At 31.8% G+C, this 26,757-nt stretch overlaps 1 protein-coding gene across 2 annotated transcripts; it reads left to right on the forward strand.

Moving 5' to 3' along the window:
- Nucleotides 1–1,647: 1,647 nt before the first annotated feature.
- LOC132754568 (beta-hexosaminidase-like) lies at nucleotides 1,648–26,065 on the forward strand. 2 transcript variants are annotated; one of them, XM_060745232.1, is made up of 9 exons: nucleotides 1,648–1,777; nucleotides 9,134–9,838; nucleotides 12,104–12,528; nucleotides 12,837–13,541; nucleotides 13,783–13,868; nucleotides 14,770–14,924; nucleotides 15,417–15,651; nucleotides 16,000–16,158; nucleotides 25,819–26,065. In XM_060745232.1, the coding sequence occupies exons 1-9, from the start codon at nucleotides 1,741–1,743 to the stop codon at nucleotides 25,889–25,891; spliced, it is 2,580 nt and encodes an 859-aa protein (XP_060601215.1). In that variant the 5' UTR covers nucleotides 1,648–1,740; the 3' UTR covers nucleotides 25,892–26,065. The 2 variants fall into 2 exon arrangements, with proteins under 2 accessions (XP_060601215.1, XP_060601207.1); XM_060745224.1 differs by lacking the exon at nucleotides 25,819–26,065 and adding an exon at nucleotides 17,562–17,764.
- Nucleotides 26,066–26,757: the final 692 nt, after the last annotated feature.

Raw genomic sequence — 26,757 nt, forward strand, 5'->3', positions numbered from 1 at the left:
TGTATATAGTGAACAACTTTGAAGATATCCATTATATATTCATAGATATGTAAGAATAATTATTAAGCTCTGGTTAAAACTTGTAAATACAGACAATATAATATTAAAAACAGTTTATACTCAAGCATTTGAAGATAGCAATAAAGGGCAGACAAATTGGGTTTCTAATGTTAAAAATATTTTAAATAATTATGGATTTTCATACATTTTTGATAATTGTAACAATATAGACAAGGTTATGTTTTTATCAGAATTTAAATGTCGTTTTATTGATTCCTTCAAACAAGAATGGTTCAGTAACCTTGAAAAAAGTCCTGTTTTATGTATATATAGAAATGTTAAATCTTGTTTTGAATATTAATGTTATCTAAATATACTACCCAGGTGTTTTAGATTTTATTTTTGTAGATTAAGAATGAATGGTCTTCCGCTCAGAATTCAAACTGGTAGATTTAGTAGAAATAGGATTCCTCACGAAGAAAGATATTCTTTGTGTTGTAATAACTTAGATATTGAAGATGAATACCATTTTATTTGTATATGTAAATGCTATGACTTTATAAGAAAACAACACTTAAAAACTTACTATTATAGAAATCCATCAGTATACAAATTTACTCAACTGTTTAACATGAGCTTGTACGTTTATCAAAATTTGTTAAAGAAGCTCTTTCCATTAGGTATACACTTTTAACTAATCATGTCTGAATTGAATCAATGTTCATTCTCCAAATGATTTGTTTCCATTCCAATAATATTCATAATTAATCTTACTAGTATTTATTTATAAAAGTACACAGTAAATGCACATCTTTTTTCATAGCTATATGCATGTTGTTTATTTGTTTATTTGTTTATCTACTTATTTATTATCATGAAACTATTGAATACGTAAAATATGATATCCAGATATTGTTTGTAAATTTTCATGCAGCTAAAATATATGTGAATATAATGTATTGTAGATGATGTACTTTGTACAAGTCTTAATAAAATTTCTGTTCTGTTCATTTGCACCATAAATCTTAAATGTTATACTTTGAAACCTGAATTGCTGTCAAAAACAATCATGCAATTTATCGTTTGACTTTTTAAAAAGTTCTCAATGTTGAACATTTGATGTCAACATTTTCTCATATATATTGCCTTTATTTAGACATATTATTAAATATTATATGGACGGTTCTCCAATTAGAGAACTTAAACAAATATTAATTATTTTAAAGAAGAAAAAACATGATGTAGATTGACTTTTATTATCTTACTGTTTTATGGGGGTTTTTTTTGTCGTATTATACGGTTAACAACTTCATTTATCATTTCTCATTTCACAAAGGAGGATGAAACTAACGCCATTTTAAAACCGCCGTTGTAAAAAAATAAAATAGAAATTGACCAATAAACTTTCTAGTAGAATTGTTTTCTCTACAATAAAACGAAGTTAGATATATAAATCATATGATAAAAAGGTAATGAACGACTCTGACCTATGATATTATGATTAATACAAAGATACTTTCCTTACCATGGAACGCGAGTGTGTTAAACTGTTTGACAGTGTTTATTACCTAGTATGACAATTAACCTTTCCAATTAGCCATGCCGTGTCCATTCACTTGAATCACAACTGATGTTTTATGAACTGTCCTGCCTAACAAGAAAATAAAACCAAAAACACATCAGATTAAGAAATGTTAACTTACATTTGATTCATTTTTGTGTAAATGTAGGTATAAAAGTATGAAGCGGACACTATATGCACTGATCTTTTTTCACGGTAATTATATTTATTGTATTATAATTTTAAGATGTTGACAAAATAACATGACTTTTCTTAATTCTTTTTTTTAGAAATAGAATTTAAAATGAAAAGTTATGCCAAAAGTTTATCCTGTAGAGTTTGCTGAACCCGAAATTTACTGCAAAAGAAACTTTAATCTCATTTCTATTAAAATTGATACCTAAAATCGAACAAAACACTTTGAAGCTTGTGTTTCAGGTGCCTATTAAAAAGTACAATCAAAATTCAAATATTCGAGCTGTAATATCTTAGCTTATTATAAATGTTTTAACTTAAGAACATTATCTGATGATTGTCATATAAAAGGTAAATTGAATATAAAGGGTCTACAATTTCTAATTAGTATAAATTTATAAGAGATTCACGAATAATTAAAGTATGAAAGAATTACAATGTCGTAATTAAAAACTATTATGTTTCAGTAACCTCATTGCTTTTCAATACATCAACTTTACTTATTTTTGTATTTCTTGTTTTGCAAAATAAGTTCTTAAAAGAGTTTTAACCATGTGTTTTGTGAACGGAGCATATATTTTAATTTGAATGACACAGATATACAATTTACACGTATTGAACAAAGTAGAGTGAACAAAATCAAATCAGTTGTGAGTTCAACACATGTTTTAGTAAATTTCTGCACAACATTTATCAGTGAATTAGTATATACAAACAGCGAACATTTGTGATGATCTGCATTAAATAGAGAAAAACAGAATCTGTAAAGAAAGCCCAAAACGCCCCCTGGCACCGGCTTTAGCAGAAATCAACATTTAACATGAAATTGTTTAATTTTAAATTTTGAAACATACACAGATGTGTTCAGAAGACCAAATTCAAATTGCTAAAAGCATATTCGAAATACTCCAACCCTTGACATTCTCGAACCGGAAATAATTAGCCTTTGCCCCTGCAAAGAACTAGACCAGGCCTGCACATCAATCAGTCTTAGCAGACTCTATACTGTTGGTACCTCATAATTTGTATCTTGATAATAAAATCCATTGAAAATCAAATTCAAAGCTTGACAAACCCGGTACACAAATTCAGCGGACAACAGCAAAATAAAACTCAAAAGTACATATAAAACACCTATACTTTTAACGATATTCAATTTGATAATACATGTATATATTCACAAAAATTTGAATGAATAGTACAGCAGTATGTTTCTCATTTGTAAAATAATTCTGCTTATGTTATGTAAAAATGAAGATAATTTTGTTGGGACCAATGCTGACAAGTGCTAGCTGTGATGATATAATGATGCATTGATGATGATTTAACAATGCACTACTGACATTTTGTTGTGGATTGTTTTTGTTTGTTTTTTGTTTTTGTATCTTGTAATGAGAACATAATAGATGTATCATTTGATATACTCAACTCTATTGTCACAGGTATGATGTTCTTTTATCGTTAAAATTAGGTGATGTTGAAAGTTAGTGTTTTGTTTATTTGTTTTTTTTTCTTACTGGGGCAATATTTTGTTGACATGTATATATCTTTGACTAGCTAAATATGATACTATATAATCTGTGTCTTGATGATGATGTACAATAACTTGGCATTTATAATGTAAATATGTGTTATTATCTTCTTATAATATGTATCATTGCATAATGTCCTAAGTGAATAATGAATGCATAGTTATATAAAGATTAATAATTATAGGTGTGTGATGGTTAGATTGTTACAATCAAGTCAATCATATAATTATACAAACTAATATTGTTTTGTGATAGAAATACACAAATGCTGTTCATGAACCTATCTATAATCTAATATTTTTCACTTTGATCTTTTAAACATTCTCACGTCTAAATGCTTATGATTTCGCACTCAATATTGTAAATTAAACCAATACGACATTATAAGGCTTGTATTTAATGACAGCATTGGTCATTGAAGCAAGGGAAGCAACTTATTTTTTAACAAGTAATGGACGACCATTGTTACTCTCCCTTTTTGAAAATAATATAACTTAAAAAGTAAAAGTATATAAAAAAATAATTGTATTTGGAATACATGTTTTATACATGAACATTATATGTTATACACTACAAATTGTCCTTTTTTTTCATTACAAAACTGTTATCCATCTCTCACAGTTTATTCAACGCAGAAATTTTTATACGAAATATATATATATATATTACTGGTAAATAGTTTTTACTGGTTTTCATATAAATTATAATATGTGTATCTCATCTTACAAACTTCTTGATTTATTTTCATTATCAATATGGGTAGTATTACACGCCCATACGTTCTTAGCAAACTACTTTACTTTTTCTCTCAATATTTCTCATTCTTTCTTTTGCCGGCCATTGTCTCTGTAGGGATTTTTCACCTCATTATCTACGCATGCCAAAAATAACCTAATGTCCATTGATATTGTTGTATACAGGGTGAGAATAGGTCTTTCCTCTGCTCTTCACTGGAAACTTAAAGGTCTATCTCGATTTTAAAAATTTGAAACACTGCTGTGGTTATCCTTTCTGATCATCTTATGTGGTGATGTGCATCCTAACCCAGGGCCTGAATCAACAACATCCACGTCTGAGTCCACAACTACAAACGCATCAAATTTTCATGACACTTTTGCTAATAATTTAACAATTGTTCATTACAATGTCCAGAGTTTTCTAAGCAAAAAAGACATCCTTCTTACTGAGCTATCTCATGTTGACATTTTAGTTTTTACTGAAACATGGTTAAGCCCAGACATTGACTCTTCAACTATACATTTTGAAAACTATTCATCACCACACAGAAAAGACAGAATCACTGATAATTATGGCGGAATTCTTGTTTACGTTAAAGATAGCATAAATGTGATAAGAAGATTCGATTTAGAAATATCCAACACAGAATGCATTTGGATTGAAATTAAACTTAAGCACAAAAAAATTCTCCTTGGTACATTTTATCGTCCACCAAACTCCTCCCCAAATATTCTCACAAATATAGAAAACTCAATTGGATTGGCTAAAGATACTAATATAGATATTATTGTTACAGGTGACTTTAACCTTGATACACAGAAACTCTCATCTAAACAGAAGATTGATAACATTTGCATGGAGAACGGCCTTTCTCAGCTGATAACTGAACCAACTCACTTTACCGAATCTTCAAGTTCTATCCTAGATCTCTTTCTCCTTTCCTGCCCTGAATCTGTTGCTTTTTGTGGAGTTGGTGAACCCTTCCTTGATCAAAACATACGTTACCACTGTCCTATTTTCTGCTGCTTTAAGTATACTAAAAGTAAGTTTAATACTTTTAAAAGGATAATATGGCAATTTGAAAAGGGTAATTATAATAATCTTAGACAAAAAGTATCAACCTTTGACTGGAACACTTTAAAACATAACGATATCAATCAATATGCACTTAATATTACAACGAAACTATATACATTTACTCAAGAAACAATTCCTAACAAAACAGTTACAATTAGACAAACAGATCCACCCTGGATGCACAATGAAATAAGAAAATACATCAGAAAGCGCAAAAGAGCATACGATAAAGCTAAAAAGTCAAACAATCAACATCATTGGGTTATTTATAAGCAGTTAAGAAACAAAACAACACAACTTATTAGAAATGCACGCACCAGTCACACAAGCAAACTTGCTGAAAGGTTAAAATCAAACAACCTGACATCATCAGATTATTGGAAAATATTGAAACAATTTATCAAACCAAATACACGCAAAATAGCAACATACCAACTATCACTGACAACGACAAAATATACACAACAAACATTGACAAAGCCAATGCCTTTAATAACTTCTTTCAATCACAAACTGTACTTGCTGATAACAACAAACAACTCCCAGAAACAACACAAACTGTTCATAATCACTTAGAAAACATAAATATAACACCACTAGAAGTCGCATCAATACTTAAATCACTAAGCGTAGGAAAAGCGGTAGGTCCAGACCTCATAAACAATAAAATCCTAAAAGAACTCTCTCAAGAACTTGCTGAACCACTTAGTTGCCTATTTAATCATTCTTTACAGTCTGGTAAAGTTCCTTCACAGTGGAAATTAGCCCATGTATGTGCTGTGTATAAAAAAGGAGATCCTCAAAATATTTCTAATTATAGACCAATCTCACTTCTTAGCACTCTTAATAAAGTAATGGAAAAAATTATTCACAAACATGTTTACAACTTCTTTCTTGATAACAACACTATTACTTCACTCCAGTCTGGATTTGTTGCCAAAGATTCTACTGTAAATCAACTCACTTCAATTTATCATACTTTCTGTCAAGCTCTTGATGAAGGCAAAGAAGTTAGAGCGGTATTTTGTGATATTTCAAAAGCTTTTGATCGGGTCTGGCACAAAGGTCTAATACATAAATTATCTCTAACAGGTATATCTGGTAAACTTCTTGAATGGTTCAAAGACTATTTATCTGATCGACAACAACGAGTTGTACTTTCTGGATCTACTTCAGACTTACTTAATATCAACGCTGGTGTTCCTCAAGGCTCAATATTGGGACCTCTTCTGTTTATTGTCTATATCAATGACATTGTCTTGGACATACAATCAATCATTAGACTGTTTGCTGATGACACATCTCTCTATCTTATCGTTGAAAACCCTATCACCGCTGCTGAAATCATGAACTCAGACCTTAATAAAATAAGTAATTGGGCAGATACTTGGCTTGTCAAGTTCAATCCGAGCAAAACAGAATCAATTCTTATAACTAAAAAACATCGTTCACATAATCATCCACCTCTTTTTATGAATAATATTCAAATCTCTGAAGTAGAATCCCATAAACATCTTGGAGTTACGTTATCCAACAACGGGTCCTGGTGTGAACACATTTCTAATATTAAACACAAAGCTTGGCAAAGAATCAATATCATGCGGAAACTTAAATTTACCCTAGACAGAAAGTCCCTAGAAACTATTTACTTCTCCTTTATTAGGCCAATATTAGAGTATGCAAACGTCGTATGGGACAATTTGACACAAAAAGAGGAACTTGAATTGGAACAGATACAGTTGGAAGCAGCTCGAATCATAACTGGAGCCACCAAATTAGTCTCACTATCAAATCTGTACAAAGAAACTGGTCTTGAAACTCTTAAATCTAGAAGGCTTAAACACAAATTAATAATGTACTACAAAATGACAAACTTCCTGGTACCATCATATTTATCATCTCTAGTCCCTGAATCTGTTGATGATGTCACTCCTAATAATTTTAGAAATGGTCATAATTTACCAGAAACATAAATTGTAATACTCAATTCTTCTCTAAATCTGTTCTTCATTCTACAATCAGTGAGTGGAACCAACTACCTGTGCAGTCGCAGAAATTCAGAAAGCATCGGCATATTTAAGAAGAAACTAAATTCTACACTTTCAAAAGTACCTATATACTATTATCACGGTAACCGTAAGTCCCAAATCTTACACACACGACTTAGAACCCATTGCAGCATTCTAAAGGAAGATCTCTTCTCTAAAAACATAATTGATGACCCTTCTGTCAGTGCGGTGAGATTGAAGATTCATGTCACTTTTTTTTTAATTGTAATCAATTTTCCCGCCAGAGAGCCATATTCAAGGAACAACTTCAACAAATAACAACAGTTACATTGTCAACTATACTGTATGGCGATAGAGGTCTCAGCGATGAAACAAATGCCAAAATATTTGATCTTGTACATGAATATATCTCTAGCACACAGCGGTTTTGTCTTGCCTAACTCCTTACATAATTCATAAACAATATAAATGGTGTACTTACGAGCGTTTATCACGTGCTTTCATAATTCAACATTCTTTTAATTCATCCTATACTATATTATTATGATTTATAATTTGTCTCTTATTTAACAATAATAATAAGATACTATGTCTTATATCCAGGATTTAAATACTCCCGATAACCACAAAAATAATTCAAATAATTTATATTGACACATAAGTAAAATTTCCTTTTCTTATATAAAAATTATCACAGATATTTGCTGTGCAAAACTGACCTATCATCCCAATCAAAGACAATGGCCACTTCTCGTTCTCTGAGTTCTATAACTATCCTTCTGTATATGTTTCTTCTTTACTATAATTCTTGAATGTTCTCATCAAAAAGATCAAACTATTTGTTCAGACTAAAGATCGAGCTTTTTTTCCCCTTCCGTACCCTCTTTATATATAATCGCACATTTGTTGTAATTCTCATTTTTTCGTCGTTTGTTGTATTTTCATTACTTATCTCACTCTTTCTAGGCGTAATAATATAATTATTTCATGTTAGTAACTAGTATACTTACAAGTACGTGTTGTTACATTGCAATTTGCTTTATTTTTACAATTTACAGGAAAGAAATCTACATAAGTCTTTGACTTCCTTTTCAATCCTGTTTATATAATGTTGTTGTATCATAATTGTATATGTTTGTATTATATGAAATAAATACTGTTTAAACCAATGATATTCAGTACTAATATACTTATCCTCAATTAAATTTTGAATGTTTCAATAATGAAACTATAAATTATTAATACACTCACTCGTATATTTAATTATGTTTTATGACAGTAAATTAAAAATGAATTTATGAATGTAAGTTTAAAAGGCGCTGTCATGATCGTCCATAATTAGGAACAAAATATGATTTATGGTGACAAAAATATATTTAAAATATTCCAATCTGACTAAATCTACTTTTAAGTTATTTCTTGCCTTATGCGTAGCGTTAATTAGGAGCTGATTTTAATCAGATGTAAATAGAATTAAGAATTTTTTTTCACAAACAAGAATAGAACAGGCATTTAATTTAAAACGTGTACATAATATATCGTCATGCAAATAAATAAAGAAAACACTTATATGTCACGTGGTCATGATAATACAAAATATAATATGATACTTACTAGTAATCAGGTAAGAGAAAATACATTTGTTTGGTAAGATATGATATTGGATAATATATTCTAAAACATACAGTACTAAACATTCCTACTGGCAACCTCACAGGATACCACTAAACTTAATAAATAAACTGACTTCCGTTCAAGCCGGTGCTAGGGGGCGTGAGGGATGTTGCACTTTTCATAATCGCTCATGTACAGACTCAATCAAACCGAGTCTTCAGTTTCCATGTATTTTTCTTGTGATGTATGCTTCCGAGGGATGACACTTTATCCAGATTTTTATAATCTGAGCAAATATTTCAAATTAACAAAATGACCTAATGTTTAATTTTGTATGAATGATATTTTTATATCGTTGCAATATCACATAGATTCTATTTAAAATATCTATATTACTTCTTTTACAGTGACCTTACAACTGGCACGTGGTCTTACACAATCAGAACTAAACTATATAGCAAACAACTTAGATGTGCGGGTGAAAATAACTGACAATCTCAGATATGACGGCAAGAAACATACAATGATTATAACATTAACTAACAAAGGAGATCGGGCAATGAACATGAATAATGTAGAGATGTTTTTCCACAGTTTCTTCATGGTGGAACCGGACTATTTACCCGACCCTCGGGGATACAGATTAGCGGACTATAATATAAGATTGCATCATGTTAACGGAATGTTGTTCCGCGCAGAATTTTTGCGCAGATTTGGTCTTCTGCTACCAAACGAACCAAGGGAGCTCAAGCTTACTATTCAAGACTGGGCGGTGTCAAAAACGGATGTGCCAAATAATTGGTACGTGACATCAGACGGATTGAGCGCCAAAACTCTGGCAGCTACAGCGGTTGAAGATCAGTCCTTCGTTGAAGATTTCACGGATCCGAATCAGTACAAACGCTATCGTAATGATCAGTACAGTCCATTCACGCCTTTAGAACGCTTTGATAACATAAAGGTAGACGATTTGGGTAACAGAGCAGTTAGCTATGCTGTCTTACCGACACCGAGAGAGGTTGGCTTTGATACATCCAGACCCGTGAGGATAGACAATACATGGACCGTATCAGGAGCTCCGAGTCTTGTAAATGAAGCCACTTTCCTAGCAAGTAAGTACGCGTATAAGTTATGATATACAAAAATGATATTGACTTAAATTTGTATACCGAGATATATACGGTATATAAATAAATACATATGCATATCAAAAAAGCATCTAGAAGAATTATATACAAATCAATAAGCTCTTAAAACGGAGAAATTAAATGCATATGTTAATTTTGTTCCTTATCCATAACAGCAATAACAAACATTGCAAACGAACATTATAACACATATTAATAAATGTATCTTATAAAGTGATGTGAGTTGCCTTAAAAAAGGAAAATAATTATATATAGTGTATATCAGTATAATTATAAGGTGGTGACACAGTGAACACTATTCATACTATCATACTGGGGCAGGGGAAGAATAATATATGAGTAAATTGTATCAATTTCGTAAATGATGATATTATGGGCTACTTTTCTTTATTCCTACCTTTCACTATGAATGACAATCTGGATATTATGACCGTTAAAGAGAGAGACATTTATGATATATAGATATATATAAACGAAATAAATATGTATTCACAGGCTTATTATAACCACATTATAAGACTAATTGACAGATTTTATATTCTAATATGAAAACAATTATCTTTGTTTGATAGAATGTGCTGCAATAAGTAGGTTATCACCGCTTATTATTAAAAATGCTATAACAATTTGCACACAATAGTTTATTTAATTATATGAAGCTGTATAGTGAAATCATTTGCCAGAGTAAAGTTTCTTAAAGGCACAACATCCTTTATATAATATAGATGATTTTATACATCTTTTAAGAAAGAGAACACGTGAGTTTTATGACGTTTACATTAATGTTTTAAGGCATATAAGATGCTTATCACATGGAAAAAAGTCAGACAAGTAGCAACATGTAATCTAAGTAGTATTTTGACTTCCATACAAAATACTTAATCACTATAACTGTACTAATTACAAGAAGCAAATGTACTATTTAGTTATGTTTTGGAAACTTAGAAAAGACACCAAGAAAACAAAATGAGAAATAAAAACACAAAAGCATTTCTGGGACATACTGGGCATTTAATTAAACAACTATCGTAAGAGTAATAAGTTAACAATACTGTATGTTAAACGAAACAAATAATTGTATTGATTTTTAAAAACTTGCTTTTTAAGTAGTAAAAAGGAAAAACATCAAAATTTATGTATTTCTATTTAGTTAAGATTTTTACATTCTTTGCTCCAGGTACAGATAAAGAGGACATGAATCTTTAATTTTTATAACACATTCATTAATGTAAATAAGCTAAAACCACAAAAGGCAGATAACTATGGTGTTGACTTTTATTTGAAAATCAATGACAACGTGACATTTTTTTTAACAAAACGACATTGCTTGATTTTTACAAGCGTGTATTTTCATTTAGTCCCCTTTTTTAAAACATCAAATTATTTTGTTTTTAAATTGGTTAATAATCATTCGTTCTAAAGGAAATACAGAGGTGCAAATTACTGCTTACTACTGGCCAGAAAAATACGTAGTTCTAGCAACCGTTAAAGCTATGGCTATTATCTAAATAGGTCTGGGTAACAGAGAATTTCGGGTACAGAACAGAACAAAATTTTATTACCTCTAGTCACATAAAAGCAGCAAGCAAAATATGTTAAAATAAAGTCACATAATATAACATGTATTCACCAGAAATAAAATGCACATTAAAGCCTTCTTTACCTACCATGTTAAGAAATAACAACTTGGTCGTTTGTATGTACTTGAGTTTATTATACTCGCCACTGGTTCCCATAGGGGCGAGTCTTCCAGAAGAGTATTAGACATCTTAGATTTTTTGGAGGATAGTACAAGATACAGATACAGAAAGATGTCCCAATTCCAGAAGCTTCTCATGGTTCTTTAGCTTTCAAGGTGTTTAAGCACTCATACACGGGACCTCGATTTAAAGTCTCACCCGAAAGCCCTTGGACTTTGTGTAGGACAGCATAAATTGACACCTATTTAAAGTCCCAATTGCTGAACATCTACTAAAATTTCAATCACTATTCTTCTCGTGCCGTCCTCAGTAACAGCGCTCTCTATTAGTGCTTTCAGCACTTTTATTTGAACGAAATCTTATGAACATTAGATGAATGTGACATGGTGAAATCATGGCAAATCATCTCGTTAATTAACAACTTACAGTAACGTAAAATAATCAGCTTAATCTGTCATATTATTGGTCAGTATCAAGTGTATGACTTATCAATAAAATCAAAGTTTGACAAATCTTCTATTTATTATAGCAAAGCTTGGGCTGCCGTCAATTGAAACGCCTACTGCAACAAATTCCATTATTTTGGAAATCGGAAACACCGGATTTGCCGACGAAGAGTCTTACGTCATCAAATCACTAGATTGTGCTGACGTCATCTCCATTAAAGGTCAAGGACCAGCAGGAGTATTTTATGGTATTCAGACGCTCCTGAGTCTTTTAACTATCAATGGCACAGTTGGCTTTAGACCTCTTCCGGGTATCCATGTTGTCGATACACCTAGATTCGAGTATAGAGGCGTGCATCTGGACGTTGCCCGTAATTTCCAACCCAAAGAGACAGTTATGGATCTTGTAGAAACAATGGCCCAGTACAAGCTTAATAAACTACATCTACATCTATCTGATGACGAGGCGTGGCGACTAGAAATACCGCAACTTCCAGAATTAACAACTGTAAGAATTTTAGATAAATATCAATTAATATTGATATTGAAACAAATAAAAACACTTCCGACTTAAAAATAAAATATTTAATTTATCGGGAACAAATATATAAATATCAAGTCTTGTGGTGGCATTTTAGCAACAACAAAAAGTGACTGACGTAAAATCTTTCAAAAGTCACGTAACAAAAAAGTTTTATTCCAATTTCCTTTTGTCTAAATTGTTGACATTACAGGTCACAAATTATGAATGAAGTAAATAATTATGATCGATGGTCATACTTGAATTGATAATAAGCTATATATTTTTATACGTAGGTTGGAGGTCGGAGATGCCATGATTTGAAAGAGCAGAACTGTATTATTCCCCAGCTTGGATCAGGACCGTTACCCCGAGCTCCCGGTTCCGGATACTACCGACGTGAAGACTACCGAGACATTTTACGGCTTGCCGCAAAACGACACGTAGAAGTTATCCCAGAATTCCAAATGCCTTCTCACGCTCATGCAGCGGTAAAAGCAATGGAGGAACGATTCCGGAGTAAAAATGACATTGACCATCTTCTAACGGATTTAGAAGACAATTCAAATTACTTATCCGTGCAGATGTTTTCTGATGACGCAATGAATCCTTGTATTGAATCAACATACAACTTCATGAAAACTGTCATTCAAAGCATCAAAAATATGCATATTGGCATTACACCACTTCAGATCTTCAATTTAGGAGGTGAAGCCGTGCCAGAAGGAGCATGGGTGAATTCAACGGCATGTCGTAAAGCGTTTCCAAATGTCGCACCAGAAGACTTACCAGTTTATGCTAAAGCTTACTTTATGAGTCGCCTGGCGAAAATGGTTATAGTGGACGAAGGACTACGGTTGGCAGGTTACGAGGATGCTTTTTTCTTGAATGGAGAGCCTCTTCCGGGTGGATCAGAAAATCTATTGGTATATCCTTACCAGAATGTCTGGGAGTGGGGCCTAGCAAACAGAGCATACAAGCTCGCTAACGCCGGATATCCCGTAAGTTTTTATGTCATCTGGTTTTAATCTTCAAATTATTCTAAACATATAATAGATGATCTTAAACAAATCGTGTGTTCGAATTTGATTAACAAATTCTAGATGAAAATGGTTTTCAAAATTTCGGATACAGTCTTCTTGATCGATAACCTTTCACACAATGCAAGTGGGACTTTGTTTTACATTCCCTATCTTTCACACTTGAGAAGAACTGGCGTCTTAACCTGAATTTTTATTTCAGGTCGTCTTATCTCCAGTCACACATCTTTCTCTGGATCATCCTTATGAGCCGGACCCGAATGAAAGAGGTCTTTACTGGGCATCGAGGTAATGATTCCAGGGCGGTGTGTTCGTTATTTGTTTCTGTTTTTCAGTTTATATGATGTAAAGTTTGAGTTACATTGCCTGGCAAAACTTTATAAATTGGCAATTGACATTTGCGGATACAATTTTACTAAAACCATACAAGGAATTCTTGTCATTACCCGCTAGATATTGGCTCCAGAACATATCTGTTTCTGCTTTTAATTGTCACTAGACTAATTTGTAATCTAATTATTATTTCAAAGTGAAAATTGCTGCTGTATTTAAGTAGATTATGCCAGTTTGAATCTAATTACCAAGTCTGTGCACCTTACAAACAGTTCGAACACGAATCGATTACCCTTTGTTAACAACATTATACTTTATTAAATCTCTTATTTTGCAACACCGCTCAAGTGATTGTCTGTTGCTTAACAGGATAGGTTTAAGGCAGTTCTGGAAACCTTTTTTTCGTGAAATTACAGTACAAATAACAGCAGTACTGAATGCCTGTTTTCAGCTAGATATTACCGTTTTATCTAAAAATTTCTTCCTTAAGATATGAGTGTATGTACTAGATAAGTATCTTTTCTACAACTGATAAAGATATTAAATTGTTTAAACGCATATGTTTGCATTTAGTTTGTGTATTTAGTTACTCAACTGAGCGATGGTATACTGTTTATACAATGTATGATTGATACTATACGCATTCTTACTGTTTTTAATTTTGAATATTTAAAATTATCATGTGAAACGGAATATACCGTTTTGAACTTTGTTTTGTTATACATGTATCTTACACTAAAATGGTGCCTCAATATTTTTTGTATTAATAAATCAGTCGTCGTGAAATTCTGCACATTAAATCATAATTATGTCTCCCTTACCGTTTGTTATATAATGTTGATATTATTTGATTCAGGTATTTGGACACAAACAAGGTATTTTCACTACGTCCCGACAACCTGTATGATAACATTGACGTCAAACGTTCTGGAGAGCCTCTCACACGACAGGATGTATGTGGCGTCAATGACGTCAACTGTGATCCGCTACTTAAACCGGAAAATATTAAAGGTAAATTTATGATGAAATTGTACGTTATGTATATACATATATGTACTTGATCACATTTTCAGATAAATGCAACATTTGAGTTTGATGAAAGTAATAATCATTTTTCCTAGAATATTGCCTTTTATAATACTGCACGTTTGTAACGTCGCTTTTCATTAGATATTCTTGACGTTTATATAAACTACATACACGTCTGCTGTGAAATTATAAAGGAATTTCATGTTTTCCTCTGAAAAAGGAAGTTTGCTGTGTTATAAATTCGTTATTAAGATTCTGGACAGTTTTTATGGCCGTGTATAAAATGTTGTTTGGAATATAATCCTCCCCTGGCAGCTCGCGTTATATTTACAAGCAACCATTTATATAGGACCATATAACCTATACTAGTAACTGGTAATATAAGAAGATAGCCAATCGTTCTTCGTACAGAATGTTTTTGTTGTTGTATTTGTTGTTGTTTTAATTTATATATTTTCCCCCATTATTTATAAGGTATTCAGTCATTTGGTTGGACTGAACTGATCAAGGATAAGGATACTCTACAGTTTATGATGTTCCCGCGGTTAATAGCGCTAGCAGAGAGGGCGTGGCATAAAGACGTCTTTGAGAACACCACTATTCAACCTGACAGAGAATATGAGAAGTTCGCGAACAAAGTCGGCTACCGAGAAATGCCGAGACTTGACAACGCTGGAGTTAAATATCGAATACCACCTCCAGGTGTCGCGTAAGTGCCCTAAAGTTGTCATAGTTGACAGACTATGTGTATAAAATGTATTGAAGTTTATTTAGTGTAGAAACGAAGATTACGAAATTAAGAGCTTTCATATCTTTATAAAGAATGTAAAATAATAGAAATAAATTGTGCAGCTACAGTAAGCCTGTTTTAAGGGACCGACTTTGGAAATCAAGAAAAAAGGTCGACATTGGTCTACAAAATGTTTTTCTTTAAATGTGTAAAACAGAAACAAAACAAAACAAAACAAAATAGAACATTTTTGCAACTCATTTTCTTGTCTTTATCTGTGTATATTGCCTGATAAAAACTTCTCACCCCATGTTATTTTATTTACAGCATTGGAACAAACAACAACAGGGACTTCCAAGTTACGATGAAATCCGAGTTTCCGAATCTACCTCTACAATATAGTTTTGATGGCGGTATCACGTGGTCTGATTATACCAGACCGTTTATACTAAAGGATGTCAATCAAGTTGTACACCTGAGAACGCTGTAAGTACATGTATATCTAAACACAATTTGTTACATATACACTAGTCTCAAGTTATGTCTATATCAGAGCACTGTTATGTCTATAAAGAACTTCTGTTATGTCTATAAGGACATCTGTTATATCTATAACAGACTACTGTTATATCTATATCTCTATATCATCCTACGGTTATGTCTATACTAAACTATTTTTATGTCTATAACAGACTACTTAAAGTGTCTTCTTATGTCTATATATCTCTATCAGATTATTGTTATGTCTATACTAGGCTGCTATTATGTCTATACCAACCTACTGTCATTTCTATATCAGCTTATTGCAATATCTATACCAACCAGCTGTTATGTCTGAAAATAATCTATTGTTATGTCTTTTCGATACTTTTATTATTATGTCTTAACAAAACTCTGTTATGTCTATACCAACAACTAATATGTATGTATCAAACTATTGATACGCCTATACCAGATGGTGCCATGTCATTACCAATAATTTGTATGAATATACCACGCTTCTGTTATGTCAGTACTGTCTACTTTTATGCTTATACAATATTGATGTTATGTCTACTGTCAACACTACTTTTGTGTCTATATCAACGTGCTGGTATTTCCATGCCCAAATCAGACTATAATGTCTATCTCCATACCATATTGCTGTTATGTGCATACCAAACTTCAGTTATGTCTTTGCAAGACTATTGTCATGTATATATCAAATTACTGCTTTTGCCTTTGCTAAGCGGCGTCCAAAAGAATATTGCTCCGTGTTGTTATTAATGGCATATTTCTTGATTCAAATATCATTTTTAGCTACAATAGTTAAAAGTTATATAATAAAACACTTATTGGCTAGTGAGTAATTGTATACGATGTGGTATTCACTGGCAGAATATCAGTCAATGTGTCTATTCTACTGTTGAATATCACATTGTGTATCATTGTCATACATCTATTGTAGACCATGTTTATACAATGTATATCTATTGGTTACCGGAATATTGTTATGTCTGTTTCTTGTATTATAAAATTTATATTTCCTCAATTACTTAGATTTTATCTCAGCTCTATTTAAGTAAAAATAAAAAAGCGCTAAGATTAAAGTATTAAAGTGTGAATATAGGATGACGTTTTGTACCAAATGTGCGAAACCTTTTATATTTGAGAAAGAATGGCAACAGGAAATATAGAAGATAAGACATAGCGTATTCTGCATCAGATTTAAAAGAAAATGATATTTGTCGACTGTATGTTGAACACTACTAAATGTTTTCCACCAGAACAATAATAAACAATGTTTTATCCTCATTTCTCATTTATAATTAACTGTAGATAGTATCAACATTGACACGCTTTTTTTATGTGTATTTTATCGTTATATTTTTCAACGTTTTATGTTTCAGATCTACCGATGGACTCCGTTCAAGCAGATTAACAAAGTTTGCAATTAATGAAATAATTGGGAAAAAGAAATAGGTCGTTTGTCTGTTTGCTACTTTCTAAATTGTTTCGTGATTTAAAAAAATGAGATTCCATTTTCATGTTAATATACTGTTTAATAAAAATAAAGTTGGGATAATAACCGGAAAAAGTAATTAAGGGTAAGAGTAAAAACCCAAAGTGGCATGGCTGCTGAAATATATACTTTATGCTTCAAGAACAAATGTATATGTACAGAGAATATCTCTGAAAGTTGTAAAAACAATTATAGCCATGAAAAAGGAATGTTTTTGGTTCTTTATATAAATATATGATATTTTCTTAGATATGTGTATTTGATTAAATGGTGTAGCTTGTATTGTTTTTATTTTAGATATTTGTACAATGTAAGTTCCAAGTGTATTCTTCAATGTTGACACAAAAATTCTAGTCTATTAAAAATCTCACATACACATGTATTTTGATTTATTGTGAACTTGTTACAAAATATCGGTATGGCTGTTTAAAAGATGTTATATACTATGTATATAATACAGCACTTTTGTAACGTCGCTTTTCATTGGATAATAGTGGCGTTTATATTGTTTTATACGTATACACGGTTGCTGTCAATTTATTACAAAATCTCACTCTTTTTCTCTAAAAAGGACGTTTGCTGTATTATAAATGCGTTATAAACATTCCTGACAGGTTTTATGGCAGTATATAAAAGGGTATTTGCAATATAACCATCGCCTTACGGCTCGGGTTATATTTCCAAACAACCGGTTATATACGACCATATAACCTGTTAAATATCTTTATAACTTATAATATGATTGTATAATATGAAATTATCAATATACCTTCAGCAAATTCAGGTGTAACTCCAAGTGTTCAAGATAAAAGAGACGTAGATGAAGAATCTTGTTTGTCATTTCTATAATTATTTCTCTTTAGTTCTTTTATGTCATATCAAATTATAACGCTCTTGATGACTCCTCCTTTGAACACTGGTATCACAGTTTTTCCCCATATCATTAGAAACATAAAAAAGTGAAATATTTAATCAAAATAACTTCAAGTAAATCCCCACGGACCTTTTCAGATTTGCTTTAAATTTATCCATGGAATAGTCTTTTTAAAACTAATGAACTGATTTTTCGAAGATCAGCTTTAGATTGACTTCAAACGGTATCCGTCTTCATTAAAATTGTGTTTATGTTTAACTTGATCGCAGAAGTGAATAGAAATATTATAAAAATGTTGTTTTTTCCAGTTTCACAAAACGTCAATTTTGTCAATAGATTCACGAGAAAAATAACTGAAATTTAAACTGAATAACTGTAAACATTTAAACCGACTTGAATAAATTTAAAGTAATAATTTAATGGCGGATCCTCATGAATTTGGCAATGTTTAAAAATCCCGCGTACAAGCTTATAAACTATCCTAATATCGGTTGTATGGAGAAATCAGACAATAAGATTGTATTTGTTTTTCTGGAAATTTGAGAAGCTAACTACGTCTGCGCTCGTTTTTTGATTCTTGTGTTTGTAAAATATATCATCGGTGTGCAGGACAAAGTCATCAGTTAAATAAATTGTTTTATTCTAGTATCGTATTATTTGTAATACTTAGAATTTGACAAAAAAAAAGATATATATTAATTACAATGTTTGAGATGTTTGAATGTAACGACTAGCTTACAAACAAACACTTATATATTGACAGTTATGTATTTTATCAATGTTTCGCTAACAACCTGCCCAAAAGAATAACTCGAGAATTGGGAACTATGACACGCCAAGCAACACGACGGCGGTGCGGCACGACTGACCCCTGTATATTGACAACAGCAGCATACCGCCTACATCACTTAGCAATGGTTATAGCAGAATTCAAATTCAACATTTAGATGTACAAGATGGTATCATACTTTTGAAAACATCAACAAAAACAAAAATCAAACCATCAAACAAATCTAAAATCAAGATAAAGAATTAACACAACATTGAATATGGGGTATAGATTAATAAGTGGATGATACATACTGTTATAACAGTTTTCATTGACCTTTTGGTTTTCATGAAGACGAAATATTCACTTATCGGTCATCTTTGATCTAAATGTATATATAGTATAGTTTCACTTACTGTGCATAAATGTATGTCTTTGACTGTTTGTGTTGATGATGATGCACGCTCATTTGTGGTTATGACCCATGGGCGGGATCCCCTCGGGACGGATATTCCGATCTGAACCGCAACATATGAGAGATATTATTAGAGAGGTCATCAGACCTCTCCAGAGTGTTCAGACTGATTGCTGGCGGCATCCATTTTTGCGTATCTGCTTGTAGTGAACGAATCTCATTTAAAGCCTAAAATCGTTAGGAGCAGTCTACAAAAAATTGTTTCGCGCATGCTCCGTTCCAAAATACGACTTAAATTAAACGGATAATCAACATCGAAGTGAACAAATCGGTACATAGAAAAATCCAAACTCCTCGCAGCGGTTACTTCCCCTGATCTGTACAGTAACCACTGCCACCACAAGTAAATTCGGTCGAATATAGCCGGATATATTTTTTTCACTTTTAATTTTAAAATATAATACTTTATATCATTATAGTTTTCTTTCGTTAAATAGTTATGCTTAATGTACAAGAAAGTAAAAAAATATACGTATAAAAATTATTTTGTAAACATAACGAAAGATATTTTCACTGTGACACCGTATGCATAGTAAACAATGGTAGAATATAAACAGTTATTGAACGATTGCACAAAAAGATTTGATCCGGCACTTGTTTTAAAGTGATAACAAATTGTGTTTCTTGAACTTATTTTGTCTGGTAATGATGTAATTATAAATCTGCCAGTTTGATATGGGATCCCTGGCGTTCTGAAACTGGCCGCCATGTTTTTGTCACATGATACAACTATCATCACGTGATTTCAGTGGTGGCAGTGGTTAAAGTAGCAAAGCGTGACGTAACCGCTGTGAGGAGTTTGAGAAAAATCGGGAAATGTCATTTACGATACTAAGCGCTACGTGGATGTTTCATTTTTAAATTGTATAAATCGATTACCGTATTGCTTTCTGAATAGCGTTTTACTATTTCATGTTCCGATAAGTACATGTAGTAACTGTGAACATTAAAGGTACAATCTCACCCTGCACTATTATATGACCGAGTGAACCGTTTACCGAAATTTTGCTGCTCCTTAACCTTTTGAACCGGTATGACTAAATAACGCAACGGAGATATTTTGGCGCAAGTGGCACAAATTTAACTCAAGATTTTCCTCAAATATTGTGGTTGGAGGCATACAGCTTTATATTCTGTTTATTCTAATCAAATCATATAAACATTTTTATATAAATCTGGGACTTAAAATTGTTTGATTAACAAACTTTATGCCCGTTTTGGAAAATGTATAGGAAATAATTCCATAAACTTACCAAAACATTAACCGAAAATGTGCTTATTGAATTTTATTAGAAACTTTTATTTTGATACTACTTTTGATATATATATACATATGTGCATATCATTTATTTTAAATTCAGTTGATGACCAACATAAATGGTTCCCTTTTAGAAAAAGTAACCATTTCTCCGGCATATTATCATTTAAAACATTTAAACAAAAATGAAGTGTAAAACAAACTTTCATTATGATACTATATTCAATATATATAATAAATTCTATTTTTAAACCATTCAGTGTGTCTTTTATGCAAAAAATATCACCAAATATTATCGAATTAAACAAATCTTCCACAGCAGCAAAAATACCTCTCGCATGCTTCTTTTTAAAAAAGAAAACTTTTTATTCTAGCACCGATGTTAACGGGAGATAATCCTGTCTGATATGCAAGAATGTTATGTTTATACTAAACTTCAGTTATGTCTTTGCCAGTCTAGTGTTATGTATATACACTGTATCAAATTACTGCTTTTGCCTTTGCTAACCTGCGTCCAAAAGAATATTGCTCCGTTTTGTTATTAAAGACATAATTCTTGATCCAAATATCATTGTATTTTCTGATCGTAAGATCAGTAAATACATAGCTAACATCCACGGTCTAACACAAGATTTCCTAACAGTCCTAACAACGCAAAGTAGTTCTCACTCAAAACTGCTTAAAAACCAGCAATTTAAAAGAAAGAATAATTTTTAATGTAGGCATTTAACGAATTACAGTGCATTAAAAGTTTAGATTAGTCAATAGAAATGTGAAGTTACAATCACAAATTTCGCGGGTGAATATCTTTTTTACCCAATGAAAAATGTTCTGCTATTTCCGTAAAGCTTCGGATTATCATGAATATCATTTTAATCAATGAAAATGCTATTTTTAGCTATGTCGATTAATGTATACTCCAGAGCGTAGTACACAAATAAATCTGACTGCCGAGTAGTGGAATATATACAAATGTACATGTCGGACTGTTTTGGCGAGAAAATTTTCGCTAAATTATTTTCATCAGTGTTAAACAACAGGTTTATCGTGAACAAAATACCTCGAAATTAATAAGGATTGCAAACACGAAATGGAAATTCTCAATTTAGAATTACATAATGTATTCGTTTTTGGGGAGGCTTTGCCGACCCAATGTTAATACCGTGTGTCAAATCTTACTGCCGCGGTAATCAGGTCAAAAAATAGTACCTTGTTTTTTTCTAAGCTGACTCATCACTCATCACAGACATTTACAATATGAAAATATTTTCATTCTTTAATTTCATATCAGATAATAATTCTCTGAAAAATTCTTGATTTTTGTTTGTTATTTTTTCAAAATCACTACTCCGTGACGTCATACTGCCGCGGTAATCAGGTTTAGGCATACGTACGTCTGTAATAAATAGTTCTGGTATGAAAACCCTTCTACATAATAACTTTATCAATAATTTTTTAACAAAAAGCATAAATGAAAATTTATAAGTAAATGCTTTAATTAGGTGGCAAATATTCTTTATTATTTTTGATAACAATTTTCCAATTACTACGCAGCGACCAACTGTTTATGACGGGTCATTAACTAGAACGTTGCAACACCGTAGTCTCAATATCATGCATGTTCTTTTGTTGATACAAACCATTAATAGTCCTTAATATTTTTTAAAGACAAATAATGGTAAATTGTCGCTTACATCAGAGACATGGATCGTGCTTGCGTGATAACTAAGGAAAACTAACTTATTAGTACACCCTAGGAGGCTGTACGCGGAAAACGCTCATAAACCGCTATATATCATATAGCTGTAAAGTGAACAGTTAAATGACAGAAATATGTGGTCAAATATGTTTTATCAAGAAAATAATTATTTCAGAGAAAGACGCAAAGATCAGTCTTCAGTCAAATGAATGATCCCGTATTGTGTAATTAGAAAGTTTATTCAATTCTAGGGCAACGCATCATAATTTGATAGTCCATGTGTAATAAAATTCAAATTTTCAATACAGATTATGAGATACATAAAAAATATTAAAGAATAAGAGGCTTAAAAAACAACAACAAAAAACAACAAAAAACGCATATATATACGAATGACTTACAGTTTAGCATCGGGAATTCATCAACATATCTTACGAAACTTTAATTTGAAAACGATATTTGCGGGCGCTGAAGTGATTAATGTTTATTTGAATAAATCAAATAAAAAAAATTATATGTTTGTGTTCTAAAAATAATCGGCGGCATAAGAGGAATTTCGTATTCATTTTACAACACTTGAAAAAATACTACAGAAAATGTGTTGTTGTTTTTTTGTTTTGTTTTCAACAAAATTAAGTGTGTGTGTTTTAAGTTTATTTATACTCGGGGCCGGAATAACCATATGTCCGAGATTATAGCATCGGGGACGTCTTTTTCAAGCCGAATCTTCCTGGTAGCCCATTCTTCGTTCGTTGGTGGTAAAGGAGACGACAATACTGGCAAGGCATCAACTTCCTGACTGACGACAACAAAAACGGCATTCATTAGCGCCAAAACCTCCAGAGTAAGTCACGAAATGACAACCAATCACCTCTGGTACTTGAGATGACTTGACCTTGACCTGCCGTGTGCCTTCTCCGCGACGTGCACGCCTCTGGAGGGATTTGGAGAAGTTTCAACAAAAAACTTCCAAAACACGCTATTTATAAATTATAACACCATTCATAGCACTGACGCTTCGATGTTCTCATCTATTTGCGGGAAATGGTCGACAGGGAAAACCCTACGTAATAACCGCACACCCTGTTAACAATAGATTTTCCGCAGTTATATTTCAAGCTAGTGAGGTTTAAAAAATACATGTAGAATCTATCTATTAACTACCATAAGTTGGTTGAGTGTTGGCGGTAAAAAAAGAATTAAGATATAACTTCCTGATCAATTTTCACTTAGGTTGATTCAATTTTGAATAAGCTTTGCAGATATGTATTTTTTCAAGAAATATTTAGTTTTAATAAATATCCGAAGCCGTCAAAGTCAGCGACGAGTAATGAAATGGGAATAATTTTCTGAAACGTGATTTTATTCCAGATTTGTTTCGGAAGAAGACATCTTTCTGTCCGTATAGCATGGATATTAATACTCATCACAAGACAGTATCTTATTGATCTCAATTATGGTACATGACATGTAAATATGTATAATTTTTATGTTCAATAAAAATGTTGCATATAACTTGCAGTTGTTATTATCATTCAATGATATTAAAATGACATAAAGTATTTATGATGAACAGTCCTAGAATATTTTGATAAGGAACAGTCAGTTGTAAAATGTTATTGTTATCTTATAATGAACAGTCGTCATACTTTCTGGTATGTCATTTATTATTGACAGTTTAGGTTTTTCAAAATTTGCAGGATTAGCAGTCCGAATGTAGACCTCAATGAAATGTTATTTTCTGGAATATTAACAAAATGAATAGTCAACCATATTAACCATATATATGAATGGTTGAACACAACAGTAAGGATAAATGACACAATGTGCATATCTTCTTATTTTGGTAATAATTGAAATAACAGCACATTTTAAGCAAAAAGAAAAGAAACTATAAGTCTGAAACATTCTGTCATAGCCTCCCCATCAGTACATTCAGTGCTTTGATTATTCAAGGTACATATGTATTACTTCGCCGTGGTGCAGAGATAAGCGGTCTCGTTGAGGGTGTGAGAGGCCTATGGTACAAATCCTAGTCGAGGCAATTCTATTTTTTTTTTTCATGCAAAATTCCATATACATGTATCAATCTCAAACTGTTATAGAAGAAAATCAAAACGCTGTCGCTGCGTAAGATGAATTATAGTGTATAAAAATAAACTTATATAGGAAAGTACATACAGATAGTCAGTATGATTTAGATTGCAAAGATCAGAAAATACCATAGAGCTGCAGCCCTTTGATTTTTACACTGTAATAGTTAAAAGTTACACAGTGACTGCAATGGGGAGTATATGCTTATCCTGAAATACTGTGTTTATATATAGCCGTTGTACCTCTGACGTCATCTTTTTAGCGTGCAGCTCACCTCCCCCCCCCCCCCAAAAAAAAAAAAAAAAAAACTCGTTTCGAAAGTTGCTATTTTGTTTTCTCATTAGGCTTTACTTTTTGTGACCTTATTTAATTTTAAGGCTATTCATATAATAGAACAATTATTAGCTAGTGAGTAACTAACTATATATGATGCAATAATTCACGGGCAGAATATCGGTCAATGTGTCTATTCTACTGTTGAATATCATCACATGCTCAGTTGTTATTGTATATCATTTTCATATATCTATTGTATACCGTGTTTATATATCTATTGGTTACCAGAATATTGTTATGTCTGTTTGTTATATTATTAAATTTATATTTCCTGAATTACTTAGATTTCATATCAGGTATTTAAGTAAAAATAAAAAAGCGCTACTATTAAAGTATTGAAGTGTGAATAAAGGAAGACGTTTTGTACCAAATGTGCGAAACCTTTTATTTTTGAGCAAGAAATGCAGCAGGAAACATAGAAGATAAGACATGGCGTATTCTGCATCAGATTTAAAAGAAAATGATATTTGTCGACAGTATGTTGAACACCACTAAATGTTTTCCACCAGAACTGTCAATAATAAACAATGTTTTTTCCTCATTTATAATATACTGTAGACAGTATCAACGTTGACAAGCTGTCATAACAGAATGCAATGTGTATTTTATCGTTATATTTTTCAACGTTTTATGTTTCAGATCTACCGATGGACTTCGTTCAAGCAGATTGACAAAGTTTGCCATTAACGAAATAATTGGGAAAAAGAAATAGGTCGTTTGTCTGTTTGCTACTTTCTAAATTGTTTCGTGATTAAAAAAAATGAGATTCCATTTTCATGTTAATAAACTGTTTAATAAAATAAAAGTTGGGATAATAACCGGAAAAAGTAATTAAGGGTAAGAGTAAACCCAGAGTGGCATGGCTGCTGAAATATATACTTTATGCTTCAAGAACAAATGTATATGTACAGAGAATATCTCTGAAAGTTGTAAAAACAATTATAGCCATGAAAAAAGGAATGTTTTGATTCTTTATGTAAATATATAATATTTTCTTAGATATGTGTATTTGATTAAATGGTGTAGCCTTTATTGTTTTTATTTTAGATATTTGTACAATGTAAGTTCCAAGTGTTTTCTTCAATGTTGACACAAAAATTCTAGTCTATTGAAATCTCACATACACATGTATTTAGATTTATATTGAACTTTTTACAAAATATCGGTATGGCTGGTAGAAAGAGGTTATATACTATGTATATAGTACTGCACGTTTGTAACGTAGCTTTTCATTGGACAATAGTGACTGTTATATAGTTTTATACGTATACACGGCTGTGTCAATTTATTACGAAATCTTTCGTTTTTTTTTCTCTAAAAAAGGAAGTTCGCTGTATCTCAAATTCGTTATAAATATTCCTGACAAAATTTATGGCAGTATATAACAGTTGTTCGCCCTGCGGCTCGGGTTATATTTTCAAACAACCGGTTATATACGGTCATATAACCTGTTAAATATCTTTATAACTTAATATAATTGCTCAATATGAAATTGCCAATATACCTTCAGCAAATTCAGGTGTGACTTCAAGTGTCAAGATAAAAGAGACGTAGATGAAGAATCTTGTTTGTCATTTC

The sequence above is a fragment of the Ruditapes philippinarum genome, unplaced genomic scaffold (genome assembly GCF_026571515.1).
Source record: "Ruditapes philippinarum isolate M1 unplaced genomic scaffold, ASM2657151v2 ctg134_1_1_1_1, whole genome shotgun sequence".
NCBI lineage: Eukaryota > Metazoa > Mollusca > Bivalvia > Venerida > Veneridae > Ruditapes > Ruditapes philippinarum.